This window comes from Hippocampus zosterae, chromosome 10 (assembly GCF_025434085.1).
Source record: "Hippocampus zosterae strain Florida chromosome 10, ASM2543408v3, whole genome shotgun sequence".
Lineage (NCBI taxonomy): Eukaryota > Metazoa > Chordata > Actinopteri > Syngnathiformes > Syngnathidae > Hippocampus > Hippocampus zosterae.
In genome coordinates this window covers 7,218,464-7,238,774 of record NC_067460.1, presented here as the reverse complement: position 1 = coordinate 7,238,774, position 20,311 = coordinate 7,218,464, and the positions used below count along the sequence as shown (strand labels likewise).

Sequence of the window (20,311 nt, the reverse complement as noted above, 5' to 3'; positions counted from 1 at the left end):
GGGGTTCACTTTGGCTTGGGAGTCAAGTTCAGCATTCGGTTCATTGATATCTGGCGCCATCTAGCGTCGTGAATGGGTATAACGCCTAGGCCCCGAATATAAGACGACCCCCACTTTTTCAGTCTTATTTCAATGCAAAAAACACCATCTTATATTCGGGTCAATACGGTACTTCATCTTTGTGTTCTGATGCTCACCCTTTCATGCACCCTGTAACCTGATAACATGAAAAGCTGTCCGCTGTTGTAGCCGCTGTCCCCGAAAGGGTTAAAGACTTCGTAATGCAGTAACATAAGCTTTAAAATTTGCCTCACAGGTATTTCCCAGGTAGTGAAGGACCATGTGACAAAGCCCACCGCTATGGCACAGGGCAGAGTAGCCCACCTCATCGAGTGGAAGGGATGGTGTAAGCCAATGGAAACGCCCACGGCCCTGGAATCAGACTTTAATTCTTATTCTGATCTCACCGAGGGAGAGCAGGAGGCCCGTTTTGCTGCAGGTAAGATCTTGTTTGAGGTTGCGCACATTGCTATGTCTCCATCCCCATTTTTAAATATGAATACAGCATGACTGAGATTTTCAAAAGGATCTCAATGACATGCAATGGCATATTGGCCTTTAGAACAGGTACTACATTCATATCCTAAGTGACATTATGTTTGATTTCACCAGTAAGATTGAAATGGAATCTGTCTGCAAAGGCTGTACTAAGAACATAATTACCATTCCCGAGTTTTAAATCCCAGCGGGGACCAACACATTCCATGTGTGAGATTTTAAACTGAACCATAGCAGGATTATAGAACCTGCCCGACTCTAGTATTCTGTAACTCCATGAGCACTAATCCATCATGCAACCCTTTCCATGAACAGGCATCTGCTTGGTAAGCAGTGCGCACGCTTGTGTTGTCCAAAGTTGCAGAGTCATTTGATGATACAGTAACAAATTAAAAAAAAACACACACAAACTATCCGGCTGGGTGAGTTCTATATTGTCATCCAAGCACAACAAGTAGAAACAAAATAACAACAATACCTATTATTCTTGTGCGTAATGTAAGACGTTATCAGTAAAACTCATTGACATTCATTTCCGCGACGGTACTTATTTTCTTTCCTTTATTTTCCCTTGGTTTACTTCGAGCTGAATTCATTATCACCAATGTTTCTTTTCACACTCTGACATCTCTTGCAGCCCCCCCCCCCTATTTATTTATCTCATCCTTACATCCGTTTTTCACCTCGTCCCTGCTCGCTTTCTCCCAGCAATGCAGACTCTCAAGGTTAATTTGCTCGGTAAGATTTTGCTTGTGATGCGTGCCACCATGACGGAGCGCTTTCTCTGTGTCTTTTTGTTCCCTTTTTTTGCCCTCTCTTCTTCAGTCTTACAATTCTCAAGATTTTTTAAAACTGTTTCTTTCCAAATAGTTGGGCCTCTGGAGTTTCTGCCCATCCGGAAAGTATAAAATGACACATTTTCTCAGGGTATCCCGGTTTCCTTCCACATTATGAAATCAAGCTTTTTAAGTTCATTGAAAAAGGGCGGCCCGGTGGTTGACTGGTTTGCATGTCGGCCTAACAGTGCAGAGATGCAGGGTTACATTCCAGCTCGAGGCTTAATGTGCGGAGTTTGTATGTGCTCCCCGTGCCTGCGTGGGTTTTCTCCCACATTCCAAAAACATGCCTGGCAGGTTAATGGAACACTCTAAATTGTGGGGTGCGTACGAGCGTGGATGGCTGTTCGTTTATGTGTGCCATGGCAACCTATTCAGGGTGTCCCCCCGCCTCTTGCCCGAAGACAGCTGGGATAGGCTGCAGCATGCCCTTCGACCCTTGTGAGGACAAGCGGATTAGAAAATGGATGGATGGAAAACTCTAAATTGTCCTTCGAATTGAATGTAAGCGTGAATGGTTCTTTGTATATATGTGTCATGTGATTGGCTAGTGAGCAGTCCAGAGGGTACCCTGCCTAAAGTCTGCTGGGAAAGGCTCCAGCACACCTGTAAACCCCTCTTGAGGATAAGCTGTACAGTGGTACCTCTGCTTACGAACGTCTCTTCATACTGCCTCTTGTTACGAAAGAAATGTCACGATACCAATGGTAAAAATACGGTATGGCTGCTCCGCCCATACATTTTTATACTTTACTCTATTCTTTTTTACATTATGCAGACCTCTCATTTATTGTTAAGTAATCTAATTGTAACTTGTATTTGTTACATATTTTGATGCATTTTTATGCTTTATAAAACATTTATATCTGAATTTTGGGGGGGTTAGGAACGAATTAGGGCATTTACATGGAAAATAAGATAAGATAAGATAAGATATCCTTTATTTGTCCCACAATGGGGAAATTTACAGCCTCCATGCGTCTTCACTTACAACATTTTCTAGCTAAGATATTTCTTCCAGAACCAATTTCATAAGTAGAGGTGCCACTGGTGGCTAGGCATTGCAGAGACCTAACTATTTGGATGCAAGTTGTTAAAAAGTCAATTTTCTCTGTCTTAATTTTTTGGGGTCTTAACCCTTTCACGCACCTTGTAACCTGATAACATGATACGCTGTCCATTGTCGTAACTGCTGTCCCTGAAAGGGTCAATAGTGTTTTGTTTTGTTTTTTGTTTTTTTCTGAGACTTGTAAGGCAGTTAAGAATCTCAAGATTTGACTTTAAAATGCTCTTACAGCAAACACAGATTGATGACCCCCCAATGAGGCGATTATGCAGTAGAAAACAAAAACGTAATGTTTCGTAATGATGGATTCTCGGCTTCAAACGGCTCTATGGGGAGTGAGTTCAACAATTGTTTGGACGCTGTTAAAAATCAAGTCATGCAGATGAGCATAAAACCGGACCTGCTGGGTCCTGTTATATTGTCAACAGTCCACTTGTAGCCTGGTGATGGTGTCGCAGGACACACTGTGCAAATGTCAGTGAGCATGTTTGTGTGAAATGGAAAACACGATTGAAGTCGTGTTTACTGTAGGCGGACTAAGAAGTGAGAGTTTCTTGGACACACACATGCACGCAGTACACGCACATTCACACTTTTTGCAGTTAATCCTCTTCACATTGCATGTTTATGTAACAGTGTGTACGCTATGTGGCAACGGCTGTATGACCGAGTGTGTTTGTGTGTGTTGCTCTGCCTCAACGGCCGTGCCACAAGAAATAGAGCAAGAGAGCTAATCTGTGAAAGTACAAATGTGTGCTGCGTCTGCAGATTGGCGTGGCACCTCTCTCCTCTTTGATTAAACCGTGCGTGTGTGTGTGTGTGTGTGTGTGTCCATTTAACCCACTCCTATGATTCACACGTTTACGGAAAGTGCCGCTTCACTCTTGGCTGCAGCTGATCATGCCACATTGTTTGGCCATAATAACTGGATTCTCCAAATCATGTTGTACCCCCGTATGGCGAAGAAAAGCCCCTGAGAAAAAATGTTCCAACTCTCTTTGCAATTTAGAAGAGAAAGAAATGGAACAGGATTTTTTAATGATATCAAACACATGCCAAGATGAAGCCACACATTTCTGAATTTGTCTCTCTGAAGGCCCCTCTCATCTCCCTTTCAGCTGAAGAAGATGCGTGAGGCAGATGCTTTTGTCAAAGAACCTGGCATCTGTTTGAGACTTTTTTTCCCCAGGTGCTTGCCCATGTGGGGTTCACCTGTTTTATGTAGATTGTGTAAAGTGCCTTGAGATAATTCGTTGTGAAACGTTTTCATCTTGTGAACTGATAGAATATTACACCCCCATGAATTGAATTTCTATCCATCCATCCATTTTTTGATCCGCTTTATCCTCACAAGGGTCACAAGGGGGTGCTGGAGCCTATCGCGATTGTTTGAGAGCCGTGGGGGGGGGGGGGGGGGACACCCTGCCAGCCAATCGCAGGGTACACAGAGACAAACAAACATCCTCGCTCACACTTACACCGAGGGACAATTTGGAGTGCTCAATCAGCCTGCCATGCATGTTTTTGGAATGTGGGAGGGAACCAGAGTACCCGTAGAAAACCCACGCAGGCCTGGGGAAGAACATGCAAACTCCACACAGGAAGGCCGGAGTCGGGATAGAACCTGCGACCTCTGTACTGTGAGGTTGACGCACTAGCCTACCGGGCCGCCTGTTTTGAATTTGAAAAAGGATTTGGTGAATTCACGTTTAAAACTTGTGGGGTTCAGAACCTCCAAAAAAGTTATACCGCTGTCCTATAATTACAGTTGTTGGAATTTAAAAAAAAAATCTATGTATAAAACTATATTCTCCCAAAGTATTGACATTTTTTCCCCCTCATAAAATTACATTATTATAAAATTACAACTTTCTTCGAGGAATGTTTTGAATTTTGTCAGAGTATTGTAACTATTGGAACTATCTTTTGTGCGTTGCTCTCATAATCTTTCACAAGACAGCTGTGACAGAGCTCGTTGACTGCCACCCTAGACAATCCTATTCACACCCACGACTGTGGTGCTTTTGAATCCCCAAAAGTCATTTCCTGCTCTGGTATATGCAGAAAGAGAGAAAAAGGGAAAGACAGAAACAAAAAAAAAGGAAAAAAATGCACCATCTGCCGGACCTGATGGTCTGAGTACCACCACCCTCCCCCAGCCCACATCTTAATAATAACACCCCTGACACAGACGGTGTATGCAGCTAAAACTGTTTCATAAGGTTATTTGCATTTTATCACAAAAAGGGAGAATTCTAAAGACACGGAGACAGAGCAGAGGATCAAGACAGTGGACATGAATCAAAATTGGAGACAAACTCAAACGCAGCCCTTTGACAAGGACATAATCAAAAAGTTTTGGGAGAGGAAGTCTCTCTAGATGCAAGAGGAACGAGGGGAAAGGTGGGGAAAAAATCTGAAGCTTTTTGGAAGAATGCAGAAAAAATTGAGAACCGAGGCAGCAGGCTGGTACGTTTTGACGAGGCAGTACAAACGAAATGAGGTGTAGATCGTGCTGATTTATTGACAGATTGGGTGATGTATGGATGCGAGTAGAATCTCAGCAGACATGGCGGACTGACGGGACGTGGAATGACAACAAATTTCACAAGGAAGGACCGGAGCAGAACATGATGGTACAGAGAAACCAGGATATTTAAACCTGTGATAAAGAGACAAAGACAGCCGGGGAGATGCGAAGCGCAAAGCAATGAGACAAAAGGCAACGCGAGAGACTCATTTTAGTGTGAGAGACAACCAGAAAAGGCACACCGTGAAGGGGATTGTTGTAGCTGACAGAAGAGTAAATTTGCATGAGGGAAGAAGATTTGCTCCTGAACACGTCTACTCTAACACACTAACATCAGCCCAATCTATTTTGAAACACGGTGCTTTATACAGTGCTGGTTCGCAACAGTACCAGCACTTTTAGCCTCTAGCGAGAGACTTTACATGCACCCACAGTGACTCTGTGTTGTTCTCTTGCACTTGGTGAAACTTAAACAACTCCTTCAGTGATTCGGGTACTACCAAAAAGAAAATAAATAATATATATATATATATATATATATATATATATATATATATATATATATATAATCACTTACTTTTTGACATTTTAGGGGAAGCTGAGCTTCCCTTGCAGTCTTAGTGCAATCGCCTCTGCTTATATATAATACTGTACATACGTGTGTATATATATACAGTACAGTATATATAGATAGAGAGAGAGAGAGAGGGAGATACATGTAGATATATATAATATAGGATGCTAAATAACTGCTACTTAATTATGCCATCATTGTATGATACGGAAAAAGTCTTCACAGTTTTCAACCGGCAGCTAGCCATTAGCTGTTAGCAACAAGTGCCCAGCTGGCATTTTATCTTTGCTGGGCTGTAGCTCGGGTGCCTTTATCTATAAATTCTTAGGTACCACCCACAAATCCTCAGCAATAGAAACACCTGCTAAATGACCGCCGGAGACCATCGTCTGCGATGGGAACATTGCCAAAACCCGTTCGATTTACAATCACTGCTCTTTGCTCCAGCCAGTCAAAAAGAGCTGCGTGACATGAGACACGGGTGTTTCCACGGCAACTATGCGTTTACTTGTGTGTGGAGGTGATTTATGTGCTGTTGTGTGTTTGCAGGTGTCGCAGAACAGTTTGCAATTGCCGAGGCTAAACTGAGGGCTTGGTCGTCGATCGATGGTGACGATTCCAACGATGACTCATACGATGAAGATTTTCTGCCCGCCAACGAGCCTGCAACACAGAGCACAGGTGTACACACACACACACACACACACATTCGAATATGCATGTCCATCGTGTGGCACACACTGCATCTGCAGGCAAGGAAATCGTATTAAAAATGCAAGAGGATATCCAATTACGCAGAGGAGCAAAATAATGTTGAAGGCAGATGAAAAGTGGGGCAGTGGGACACAGGACGCTTCACAAAGAGAACAGGGTGGACATTGATGAGGACAGTCGGAAACAAATCTTTGTGAAAACTGCTTTGTGTATGTGTGTGTGTGTGTGTGTGTGTGTATTTTGGCAAAGCTTTTATTTTGATTACATTTATCCACAAACTGCAGGTCATCACAGCCAGCTCTGTGTTGCCCATGTCTCTTTCTCAAGAAATGTCGCCTTTTCGCCTTTGGCAAAGGCTATAAACTTATTTCTTTTTTTCATTGATCAAGTCTGCTTGAAATCAAGTCACTGCCATAGCTGATTTGAAAAGAGAGTCACTAGGATTACACTTTGTAAAAGCATATTTCTCATTATACATGCTAATCCATCCATCCATCCTTCTGATCCACTTATCCTCACGAGGGTCGCGGGGCGTGCTGGAGCCCATCCCAGCCGTCTTGGGCAGTAGGCGGGGGACACGCAAAAGTGGTTGCCAGCCAATCACAGGGCACACATAGACGAACAAACATTCACGCTCACAACCTCACCAAGGGACCATTTAGAATGTTCAATCAGCCTGCCATGCATGTTTATGGAATTTGGGAGGAAACCGGAATACCCATAGAAAACCCATCCAGGAACGGGGAGAACATGCGAACTCACACACACACACACACACACGCACACACACACACACACACACACACACACACACACACACACACACACACACACACACACACACTGTATATACTTTTATTTATGCTTATATATGCTTACATTTTTTAATGCTGCGTTCTCTGTTCATCTTAGACAGTTGGACAAAGTAAAACCTCTCCTCTCTCACGAACACTTTGAGACAGTAATTCATGCCTTCGTCACATCCCGGCTCAATTACTGCAATGCCCTTTCCTTTGGAGTGAGCCAATCCTCCATGAAGTGCCTCCAGCTGGTCCAAAATGCTGCTGCTCGCCTCTTGACTGGTACTTGTAAGAGTAGGGTACTCTCCTACTCTGGCATCCCTTCACTGGCTCCCTCTACATTTTAGAGTTATTTTCAAGATCCTGTTCTTTGTTTTGAAATCTCTAAATGACCTCGCGCCACCTTCCCTCTCTAAGCTCATCCACCCCAACACACCTGCCCGGCGCCTCAGGTCTGCGGACCTAACATTATTAGAAGTACCAAGAACTAAACGGAGGCTCAGAGGGGATCACGCCTTTTCCGTGCTGTTTCAAAGTGCTCTATAAATACATTTGAGTTGTGTTGAAACCCCAACTGTGTCTGGGAGAGTCCTCTTTTTATCATATTTTTCCCCCCTCCCCATTATTTACAATGCTTGCACTTTGTCTGTTTCCTTCCAGATGTGCAATCATACCCTCCATACTTGAAGGACTTGATTCACAGCCAGCTTTGTCAACACCTGGGCCTTCGCGGGCCATGCTGCGAGGGAGGGGGCAGCGGCGAGCCGTCTCCCACGGCCGGCTCGCCGGACACGCTTCGCTCCAGCCTGTGCAGCGTCGACGAACACCACCCGCTTCTGCGCGACCTGAGCGGCCACTGCGCAACCCACGGCAGCGCCGCTGAGCTGGCCGCTAAAATCCTGTCGGCGCTGCAGGGTGGAGAGGAGCTTCTGCTCGCCCGGCTTCAGAGGGTGGGGCGGACCGGGCCCGGCGGGAAGGACTGCGCATTCCGCAGCCAAGGAGGGAGCGGGCATGGCATCGGGCCTTGCGGCGGTCAGGAGTCTCCTGCGTATTCTGTGTCTTACTCAGAGACATATCTGTCCCCAGGGGAGGATGGCGACACCCCATGCAAGGACTATGAGGCCACCTTGTGCCAGGCCGAGGCCAACGGGGAAGATTTTCCGCCGGGTTACGAGCCCCGCAGAAGGATGTCAGACGTGGCCTCCTCGGGAGTCGTTTCGCTTGACGAGGATGAGGACGAGGAAACACTTCAGGGCGAGTCAAACCACCAGTGACTCCTCTCATGGCAGTGTTAAGCCCCCGCCTCCCCTTTGCTCTTTGAGGTTCCTCGATCATGACATCAACGTTTGATCCAGAAATGATTTTTTTTCATCCGTCTTTGCCTTACTTGCGCCGTCACAACATTTCAGCTCCATTTCCTAATTCTTACCAAAGTCATTCAACGTATGAGTTCTCTTCTTTTCCAAGCGTCCAAACAATCTTTTTCTGTGCTTGAGAACTCGAGTTGTGGACTTGTTAGAGTAGCCATCGCTCAATGGAAGCTGCGGGTTTGATACGGGTGGATCCATGCGCCGCCGTTCTTGCCGACGTCGAAAACTCCCCCCCCCCCCCCCCCAAAAAAAAAGAGATCAACAAAATGAATGAGTCCAGAAATCTGATTTTTCCTTTGCATGTCTTTTGCAAGTGCTGACATTGATGGTTTGTAATCTCAGCCGCTATCTATGACCCATCCGAACCCACCGGCCTGACCCCGCCCACAGGAGAACCCGACCCGTCCCCCCACCCCCGTCCCTTTTGCAAGAGACAAACAAGAGCATCCTTTTGGCATGGCTTGCTGAGTATGCCAAATTACATATTCCTGTCGCTACCATTTATGAGCAAATGCTGGAATGTTTTTACAGCGACAGGACATCTTATGAATTAAAAAAAGGAAAAAAAAAGATTTATCACAATGGCTATGACAGAAACAAAATGTTTTTATTGTACTAGTTTTCTATCACTCATCAGTTGTTCATATTATATCAAATGTTGTTTTAAATGATGGGCTGGAATTCTGTGGATTCCCGCATGGAATACACAAGAACTTTTTGGATGTCTTAAAATAACACATGCACGCACGCACGCACGCACGCAAACGCACACACTGAGCAACAGTGGCAACAACAAATACAAAGACAACGTTTCTGAAGTGACCCACTGGCTGGTGTGGACTGCGGAGTGAAATAGGCCGAAAAAGAATTGTTTTGGAGATTTCTATATTTTTGTATCCGTTGTCTCGCTTTAATCTCTATGCCGATGCGGCGTGCCAGTGAGTTCTATGGTTTCTTGCACGACGCTCTAATGTGGCTGTACATTTCTCCTTTTCTTTGTTATCACTGTGTGATATCGTCGACTGGTTCAGGCAAAAATGTGAACGTTTCCTTGATTTTTGGTTTTCAAGGCCACGCCGAGTCTTTTACAGTTAGTGCCGACTGTCATGACCTAACTTTCAAAATGATGACGACTTCAGATCTATTCTTTCAACTCGTGGCTGGAACATTTGCAGAAAGGGCATGTTTGCGGGATTACGGTGGGAGATCTGTTCAAGTTCCCCCAGAGGGACTCTCATTCATACAGCTCAGGATGTCCCATCAGACCGCAGCGTCAGCGCATCGCAGCAGCATTAGCATGCATGAACACCACTCTCACATCCCTCCCTCGACCTGTGTGTGTGTGTGTGTGTGTGTGTATGCGCGGGTGTGTTTTTTGCATGTGGCAAGGTCTTGTGTGCCTCGTTTTCCATGTCATTATAAGTATTTCTAAATAATTGAAGCACAGATTCGGGTCCCTTCCCCCATTTTCAGTTGTTTAAGAAACACTGTGAGTCTCTACACAAATTGTGTGTGTATGTGTGTGTGTGTGTGTGTGTGTGTGTATAAGCATGACAAGTATTCTAAGATGTCAGCAAGCTCCTTAACTCATTCACTCCCAAAGACGTATTTAAACGTCTTTTCAGACTTGGTCCAGAATTGGCTGGTACTGAATGAGTTAAGCTTGCACTGTTATGCCCAATGATTCCCTTTAAATAACGTCTGGTGCTGGAGATACTAAAATAAAAGTAAACATGAAGTATTTTATGTATAATGACCGAACGGTATATACTGGGGTTCATGTTGCCACATCTGCTGGACTGACAGCAAGAGACAGCGACAACTCAGGGGTAAACGCTGAAGCGGTGCCTTTCACTCCTCACCTTTGACCTCTCAAGTTGCACCATCCTCATCATTACCCCAGAGAGCCCCAGAAACCCCACTTTGCGGTTTCATTTCGATGCGCCAAAGTAGAATGAAATGAGGTCGGCTGCCTCGCTTGTTCAAATACCCTGTAGCAACTCCTGCCGCTGTAGGACAGCAAAAGCAGCGTTTGGACGTCATCACCCTTTCCCGTCACATTAGAAGTCGGCTGATGCGGGCTTGTGCTTTTGTCTGGACATGGTGACGCCACCATCCTGCTAGCTGTATTTATTAACTGTCCATCACACCCTTTTCCAAGGCTGTGTGTGTGTGTGTGTGTGTGTGTGTGTGTGTGTGTGTGTGTGTGTGTGTGTGTGTGTGTGTGTGCGTGTGTGTATGTGTGTGTGTGTGTGTGTGTGTGTGTGTGTGTGTGTGTGTGTGTGTGTGAGTGTGTGTGTGCGTGTGCGCGCGCGAGCAGAGAAGCATCTTAGCATACTGCATTTTCTGGCTCATTTGTCTCATTCATTATACATTCACATACTGACTGATGCGTCTATGTTTGACAACTATTTGTCCTTCCAATGATAAAATCAGAGAACTTTCCCCAACATACACACACACACACACGCACACACACAGCCGGCTTGAAGGCCCCCTTTACTGTCTCTCTCCCATCATTTTCTTCAGCCTCCTCATTTCCTTTCCACCCACCCTCTTTCTCTGCATCCTTTCATCCGCCTCCTCATCACCACCCTCCTTCTCTTCCATCTCGTCTCAAAAGGGGCTCCATGTGTAACTCGGAGGACTTTTAAATGGTACCTTTGCTGACAGGCAATTAGCCCGCCATGAGAAAACCACCCGATGAGAACTTAATGTGGATCAGATCGTTGTACGTCTGTCTTCCCGCCCCCACTCCTGGACAAGCAGTTTGTGAGAAGCGATATCGTGTGAAGGGACATTTATGTAACAGCGGCAGTCCGACACAGTACTTTCTTCGATTGTGGCGGCCGTTCAACCCTGAAAGCCCAGTCCAATCTAGAAACTGAATGTATGAATTGAATAGAGAAGTCCTGTTCCTTGCATGTAGTCAAGCCATGTGCAAGAAACAAAGTACAGAGAAACAGGGTATAAGCGAGAACCGAAGTCCAGTTGAATGTACCGTGACATTTTACGCCTCCCGCACCTTACATCACACTTTTAGCTCCCTCTGAAATCTCAGCCTGTCTTTTTTTCCCCCCTCTTGAATGATTTGCTTCTTATGTTGGCTGAATGTAATTAATTGATTATTGCCACCTTGGATTTGATATTAATAATCTTGTTTGCTGCATCTGACATAAGTTAATAAAAGTATTGATATTATTTGGGAAAAAAAAAACCTTTGCATTATTTTAGTGATGCAGTGGTTCCCTCATTGGGCCGCAATAGACTTCAGCCCTCAACAGAAGAAGCAGCAGATGATGGATGGACGCCTATGGAATGTCGCTTATAGGTCAGCATTTTATGAGAGTGGGAAGTGCGGAAAGCTCCAACAAGTGCTTTAGGCTCATGATTTCATGATGAATGGACAATATTCACACTGCCACTGAGTGGGAACTGAACTCATGCTGCCTGCAGTTAGACAAGGGAGCCACTAAACTGTCGTTTCTGGTATTTCACATCTCTCTCATAATCAACAGTTGATTCACAAGACAACATTTTTTAATTTGAGACCTACAGTGGTACCGTTACCTACTTAAATTGATTTCTTCTCGAAAAATTTCGTAACTCGAACATTTTGTAAGTAGAGACGCATTTTCCTATGTAAAAGCCCTAATCCGTTCCTAGAACCCCCCCCCCAAAAAAAATCACCCATCAATGTTTTATAAAGCATAACAATGCATCAAAATAGGTCACAAATACATGTTACAATCAGTTTAATGTACAATAAATGAGAGTTCTGCATAATGTAAAAAACAAAGAATAGAGTAAAGAATAAAACATATGTTTTTTAACTTTTGACTGTATCCTCATCGTTTTTTTACCCTCTTTAGTCCACGTTCTCGCTCAGGAAGTGTTTTTTGCCTGTCGTTTTGTAAATAACGGATCCAAGGATGTTGGCTTTTCTCGGCTTTTAACAATTCTTTGAAAATGTCCAAAGCAAATATCCATACAGTGAGCATTTCCCGACTGGTGCACATTTTTTCTGGGTGATTCACATTTACGTAAAACTTCATTTACCGAAGGACAAATGAAAAGACGCTGCGCACACACAATTCAATCTATTCTACACCCTTTTACACAGACGGTGAAAGTCACTCTTAGCCAATGGGATGCCAGGCTGATGCTCGGTAATAGCCAATGGCAGAGTAGCTATGAGTATGTTGCATTCAGGAAACTCGGAGGTGCGCCGATCAGCCCAGACTGTATTTTTTTTAACCTTTTGTATCTTGAAATGTCTTTTGTCACAAGAGACGATATTTTCCCGTCGAGACGTTTCGTAACTTGAAAATTTCGTATGAAGAGACGTTCGTAAATAGAGGTACCACTGTACTTATTAGGAAGTGATTCATTGGGAGAGTTACTTAACTCATTCAGTACCAGCAATTCTGGACCAAGTCTGAAAAGACGTTTAAAAACGTCTGACAACATATTTTTGTTTCATTTCTAAAAATGTTAGTATTAATGAATGATATTTATGAGAAGATACTCATCATGTTAATGACTTTTTCCTCCCTCTCAATAATTAGGAAACAGACACACATCAATTGACAACAATTCACTTTTATAAATCTCTGCCATGGTTCACATTATCAAAGGATCAATTTTACAAAATTCCAAGAAAATCCCAAGAATGTCCCATCACTGGCGAGTGAACAAGCAAGCTATGAAGACAAACCAGAATGAACTTCATGATGAAACATGAATCCTGATGGAATATCCTCAAACACTTACCAAGGTGGAAGATGTCCTCAAGACACAAAGGCCGATTATGCAGTAGCAGAGAGCCAAAGTGATAGAATGACAAAACGCTTACACCCTATCTACTATTGCATATACAGGATACATGCATCATGGACGTACAAGACACGGTGAGCACGTTGCAAGCTGTGGGCGATTGGGCATTCTTCATACAAATATATTCTAAGGGTGAGTAGAACCTTTCTCGAAAGTGTGCTGTTTCAACCCCAATGACTCATGGATAGACGCCATACACGTAGTCTGTGCCATAAAATCTGCGGCAGTTAGATAACTCACATGGCGACATTATTATTGTTCATGTATGACCTGAGTCAGGGTCAGCCATCAGCGAGCAAGTTTCGCGTCAAGGTGGACAGAGTAACGTAGCCGTAAGCATATTTCATTGTTCCGCGACATCCTGGAAGTGAGCACACCCATCCATTTGTCTGATTGGGAGGGAGAGACGCATGGTAATATCACGGGAGAAGATCATTTCAAAGCACAACACGCACAAATGTGGTTTGCTGAAGTAGGAAATAACATGATGTCAAACTTAAAACAAACTCAAAATGTCTCCTCATCTGGGACACGCCTGTGGCATTCGCCCCATTCACATCAACTAGAAAACAAAATAAATAAATAATAACAGTAATATTAATTGTCATTATCACTGCAATCCTTATTGGAAAAAAAATATTGTTGACCCACAGTGATCAATCTCTGATGATCTCAGGAGGGATCAGCTTGCTGTTGTGATTGACTTATTTATGGGCCCTATAGTAGATCAATGTGTTAAAAAAAAGGATTATTTTCAAAAACATTTTGTCCCACTGGTCTTTCCCCCAGCTGCTCATTCCATCTGTTGTTTATCCTTAAAGGAGGTTTTGCCTTTCTTGCCTGAGGCTCCCTTTGCCAACTCACTGGAGGGCAAGCAGGAACGCAAAACAAGGAAAACTTTGCAAACGTTTGACAACAATGAGATTGGTTCATTTCTATTGTCGGGACGATTTGGTGTACATCCAGACTACTGAGGAAAAATCTGAATAAGACTGTTCTCTTTTGATATATTTTGCACTTGATGTTTTTTTCAATGCTGTGCTTATCCTAATTTCTTCACAAGAGTTTCCAATTCTAGTCTTCCGTTTGTTTTCCCTTCTTGTCTGACTTGTCGGTCTATTTTTAGCTTTGTCACCCCTGACCCACTTGGTCACGATTTGACAAATTCATTTTAATACCTCTGTGAAATTGCCATTTAAAATGTAGTATCATTACCAAAAATGCATGTTTTTAGACTGTCGCTGCAAACCATATCACCTACCGAAAACTAACGTATGCAAGGGGAGAGTATAAAATATGAACGGAACATGATTTGATGGTATTGTTTAAAAAAAAAAGTCAACATATCTTCAAAAAAAATAAATAATCCAGCACGTGACTACTATCGGTACGTCTGCGCTAATAAAGTCTCCAGACACTGTATGAGGAAATACACATTTTTCAATTAATTCAAATAAATACGTCTAACACATTCCAGAAAATCATCTGTCCACTTTTGTTTTTACATTCTCAAGTCAACTCAACACAAGTGAACTGTATTTGTAGAGCACTTTTAAACAACCATCCCTGCACATACAAAGCGCTGCACATGGAGCAAATTATATATTTACATATACATACATATACATATATACAACAATAAAACAATAATTAATAACGAAGACAGTAGAAAATACGAAACTTTGCCCTTAAGTCAGCATGTATTGTATTGTATTGTATTGTAAATGGGACAAAGGGTTACTGGGGCCGATTCCAGCTGACTTTGTGCGAAAGGAAGACTACACCCAGGATTGATCGCTCATCAATCTCACGGCACAAACAGAGACAGGAAACCATTGACGCTCACGTTTCCATCTTCAACGTACGAACCTAATTGAGTCTCATCACATCTCACCGCATCGACCCATCACAGCATGAAGTGTAACAGTCTATGATGACCTTTTGCAAATGATGTCACATCAAATACTTTACAGTGTTACACTAACCTTGACATCAGAAAATAAGGCACATTTATATGTGCTGATTAAGGGTCAATGATGTCCTTTGCTTTTTCTTTATCCGGTAATCACCTCGATTTCATTCGGAGGAAGTCCCTTCTTTAATTCTCTGCCATTCCATTAGCTCGTAAGCTCAGCTCCAACGTTTTTGCATTATTGATAGAGACTTAGGCTGAGGTCAGTCTAACGGATGATCTGACCCTTCCTTCCAGCGTGCTATTTCTGACCACATGCCAGAGGTATCATCTCGAGCCCGCCCAAACCATATCTCAGCTCTGCGGGGGGCTTCAATTGAAGGAGGTCCAGGCTCCTTATCAGTTTGTCCGTTACATTCTTGACTCAAGTGGTCAGTCCGGTATCCATCTATGGGTAAAGGAAGAAGGCAAGAGAATCGGTGGTGGCCCACAATGCATCGGGGCCTTATAAAGAAGCCGCCCCAGTGAGGGATTTTGTTTTTGGAGGGAGAGTGTGTTGTTGAGAAGAATCTGTGTTTGGCGCTATGGAATCACTGACTTCGTCTAGTCGCCGATCCTCTTCGTCCTATCGCTCCTCAGCCCGCTACAGCTCCTCCAGTAGTTTTCGGTCAGAGAGCTCACGGGCTGGATCCGGGGACTCCCTGGATGCTCTTTTAGGGCCTTTTCTTGACTCTGCGAATTCATCCGAGCTGTTTTGCGAAGAGGACCAGGGGGGGCTCACTTGCCACGCTCCGTTTGGCAGGCAAGACAGATCCTCCTATATACACAGTGGTAAGTCAGCTGAAGCTCACACTTGTCATAGAACACGTTGAAAACTTTCATTTCCAATGCACTAAACCGCAGACCTTCACCAGCGTCAGACTAAACAATAAGTAACAAATGATAGACAACCCCGAAGTTAGTGTCATTAGGACCATGAGGTCATGACTATTGGAACGCCGAACTTCAAGACAGCACAGTGCAAATGCATGTACAGGAGGTAGGCCTACTTGGGGCTTTATAACCAGAATGTTCAGTTATTTCTGTTTTTCATAGCCCTCGGGATAGGGATTGTAACTCAGCATAGAAAGATCACTCTCTAGATACTCTGATTATTTATTGAGGCACCCAGCAGGTAATAACCTAAAAATAAGTATTAATAGAACAATCAATGTACCTATCTTCATGCATCACAATGTAAATAATAGACATGAATTCATTCACTTAATACCTTCATTTTCACAGTAATTTTATGAACCATAATATCATCAATCATGACTTTATCACAAGCAATTGATTATTTCTCGTAATGGGTTACAGTAAATGTAATTACTCTACTTGTTATCACGATTAATCGTCGAAACATCACAAGAAACCATACAAGTGGAACCGAACAAAAGGACTACAAATTCCAGTGGTCAACCCCGAAAGCAAACACGGATAACTCTTAGCCAAAACGCAAAAGCATCATTCAAACTTTCCAATGCAGCCGCCGGACAAACACGACGTTAGCAATACTCCAACAAAGCATAAGTAAACATGGTCACCATTGCAATTTCAAGTCTTTTATAACTTTTTCCCACATTTTTAAATGCTACCACAGCCAGCAAGTAACGTTAAGCGACGCAGCAAAGATAAAGCGCCACGGACAAAAAGCAAAAAGCAGACAAACAAAGCAAGCAAGCACGACTGAATCGAAAAGATAATTCTTCAGATCTGACAAAGAAAAGCGGACATAAAAAACGTTTCTTAGTATTGGGGGTCATGCTGACGATGAAGTGAGCGATTTCCCACTAAACCAAACCGCGATATCGTTTTTTGTTTTTTTCATGTGAAGTGAATGGCAAGCCCCAGTTAAATGCAACACAGAATGTCCCAGCTTGTTGCAAACAAATAAAAATGAAAACGCTGGAGTGATGTCCGTCTGATTTCTGAATACTGTCACGGTACCTTTGAGCAAGGCATGAACCAGACCACCCCTAGCCCATAAGGTGCAGCACTGTTGTCTTTCCTTGGAATTCCTGCCCGTGTGTGAGCGCGTTCTCACTGCAGGCCACAACACAAATATACTGTGCAGCAAAGTGGAATTTCCCTCTTGAGGGATTATAAGGAAGAATTTTATTCCAAGAACACTCCCAATTACAGGGGGAGGCCTATTAAAAAGTGTTCAAAACCAATCCATAAAGTCAAGTTTTATATTTGCTATTATTTCATCATCACTGTGGTGCAAAAAAACGGAAAATAAAAGCTGCATTTTTCATTGGAAGACAGCAGAGTTTTAGTAGCACGGAGAGAAGAGGTTATGCCGCAGAATGATGATTGTGAGCAAAAGGCTGCAGACCTCATCAACTGGGCCTCGTAAAGAAGGAATTGTGAGGAGGGGTCGGGGTGAAGACAAAGGAAGTGGGAAAACAAAGAATGCAGAACCCAGATTGAAACTCAGAGGCCTCCTTGCCACATGATGTGGAAGCTTCGAAGGCACAGGTGTCAAACTCAAGGCCTGGGGGCAGACCTGGCCTGCCACATCAAAAGTTTCATAATAACAAGTTGAGCGTACTTTCAAAAATATCATAATGACAAAAGAAACTTCTCAGGCAGGAAATATAAAAAAAGTGTACACACCCCTTTTTAAATACCAAGTTTGTGTGATTCACAAAAACGAAACTAAGATCATCCTATCAAAACTGTTTTCCGCCTCTACGCTAACCACTGGACCACTGGGCCGCCCGCCTCTCATGTAGCTAAATAAATGTCAGATGTTCTAGTCGGCTCTTCCGGACTTTTTTTTCTCTGGCAGAAGCCTGTGCGTTTTGAGCTCGAATTGACTGGTATTTGGAACTGTTCACAATTTCCCTCCATGTTGACAAAGGCCCTAGTTGCATCTGAAGGTAAAAAGCCATACCCACAGTGACGGACAGTGGTGGCAGCACTTGGCCAGGTTTCACACTTGAAATCTTCCAAACACACTATGTTGTGGCCCGATTAAAAACTATTCTCATGATTTTTGGATATCACAAAAACCTGCCTTTTAAACAGGGGTGTCTAAGACTTTTTTAAAAACTTTATATCCGATGTATGGCTTAATTTGTTTGACCTGTTCAGCAATAGTGGCTCCAATCTGATTTCCAATAGGTGTGTAAGAAAGAGGAGCATTTTAGCAAAAGATGCAGAAACGCTCTTATGCTTACACAATGTAGAATAAAAGTCAACTTTACAACGCCACATGAATGAATCATATAACCATAGTAACCGTTGTGTTTAAGTGGGTTACTGTATATCAGGGGAAGACAGTTTTTCTTAAAAGGTGAAGACAAATCAAAGGATTCAGAGGTACTTTGACAATTTAGACCTTTAATTAATTGAACGTAGTACAACTAATGTGTCTATTAGGTAAAGATACAAAAAGGAAATTATATGTCTTATACTGTTTCATATTCATTTAGCACACATTATTCGGGACCTTGAGCAGGACGGCTGATATCGCCTCTTAAATAAAACTTTGATTAACATTTTTTTTGGCCCTGTTCCTCTTTTAAATAAGGTCATGCCTGTTGTGTCAAATGATGATTTCAGTTAATGATGCAGCCAGCTTGTTAAAAAAAAACAAAAAAAGACGGGCAAGCTACAAATGGGCTGCGGGCAGCAGTTTGAACACTGCTGGTCTGTGTGTATGTATGCTTTTGTGAAACCTGCTGTCTTCTTAACGTGTTGCAGCTCCAGTGGGTGGAGGTGTGCAACGTGTAGGAGATAGCTACTACGTGTCCGCCGATGTCAGCCAGTTTGAGCCGCATGACGTTGTGGTAATGGCTTATAACCATCATGTCGTCATTCACGCTCAGAAGGTGTGTGTGTGTATTTTAAAACAATCATTTTGCATTTAAAAAAAATCTGATCATTATTAGTATTCAATTTTTTCCAGTTTCTGCAACTGTCCAACATTAGCAATAATCCTGAACCAAGAAAAACACTGGTCAATGGCAAATTTTAACTCCTAAACTATTTTTGACAATCATTTAAAAAAAAGTATTCTTCTTCAAGCACGTCAGGTTTTTAAAATATTTTTAACTTTGACTTATAAAAAAAATGTTGCTTGCAACCTGGATGAAAAAAAAAAGATTGAAAAACTCTTTGACCGGTGTAATCAATAACTTCACTGAAAATACTGTACATGGCACAATGCAATGACAAATGGTAGCATAGCTGCAGAGATATTTTGATAGATGGAGGAAAAAGAAAGAAATAAAAGGCCACTTCTTAATCACGGTCTATCTTAAAAAAAGCTATCATGTTTATTGTACTTTGTTTGCATATTCATTTTAGTCTTATCCCTACACCCTCATGTAGATGAGTATTTCCTATATTACAGATACGAAATGACCAAGGCCAGTTTGTAACCTTTTTCAATGGACCCCTGCAATTTGCTTCCCGCAGGTCATGGATGACGGGAGCGTCAGTGACACATTCACCCATAAGTCTCAGTTCCCAAAGGACATGAATCCTCTTTCCGTCTGTGGGACCTTTCACCATGACGGTGTTTTGACTGTGAGTGTCCGCCAGACCAACTCAACAGATAGCCGGGATCTTCTGGCAAACCCTACATATCGCAGTGAAGCTCACCTATGACCACAGACTCAAAAGTTTGGCTTCGATCCCAGCTTCTGTTGTGTTGGGAGGCATATCGCAATCTTGTTAATTCTTCATAATTTTTGCTTCTGATCCAATCGGCCGCTATACACTTAGCACAAGAAAAATTAAAATGCAAATAAATTACCCTTTTATTCATCATTTTTGTCAAACACTTCCATATTTTATTTCCTTGATTAAACAAACATGCTAAGCCATGCTTTGGTCACCGTTTCTTGATTTGTCCGGACAATGACAACACTGAAAACTTTGTAAAAGGGGCTAGAGGACCAAGAAAAATCCATTATACACTTTATATTATTATATATCAGAATGAGAAGACAGATTAAGATGCAAATTTTAATCCGTTTGTATTGGAGCGGTGATGCTCCAAATTCAACAAAAAGAAGCTGTGGCAAAAACACTCAAAATGTGTGCCTTTTAAACACTTGA

At 42.8% G+C, this 20,311-nt stretch overlaps 2 protein-coding genes across 7 annotated transcripts in view; both read left to right on the top strand.

Moving 5' to 3' along the window:
- Window positions 1-20,311, top strand: part of fam131ab (family with sequence similarity 131 member Ab) — a 54,703-nt gene that overhangs the window by 12,573 nt on the left and 21,819 nt on the right. For 5 of the 6 annotated variants that reach the window (XM_052079008.1, XM_052079004.1, XM_052079006.1 and 2 more), the window contains 3 exons: window positions 317-499; window positions 6,114-6,245; window positions 7,739-8,679. In XM_052079008.1, coding sequence (XP_051934968.1) covers window positions 317-499; window positions 6,114-6,245; window positions 7,739-8,352 — 929 coding nt within the window. In that variant the 3' untranslated portion in view covers window positions 8,353-8,679. Of the gene's footprint in view, window positions 1-316; window positions 500-6,113; window positions 6,246-7,738; window positions 8,680-20,311 lie in introns of those variants that run through there. The other variant, XR_007964479.1, reaches the window with a different exon arrangement.
- Window positions 15,631-20,293, top strand: LOC127609267 (heat shock protein beta-7-like). The gene is made up of 3 exons (XM_052079113.1): window positions 15,631-16,027; window positions 18,950-19,077; window positions 19,667-20,293. Exons 1-3 carry the CDS (start codon window positions 15,781-15,783, stop codon window positions 19,856-19,858), a joined length of 567 nt encoding a protein of 188 aa, XP_051935073.1. The 5' UTR covers window positions 15,631-15,780; the 3' UTR covers window positions 19,859-20,293.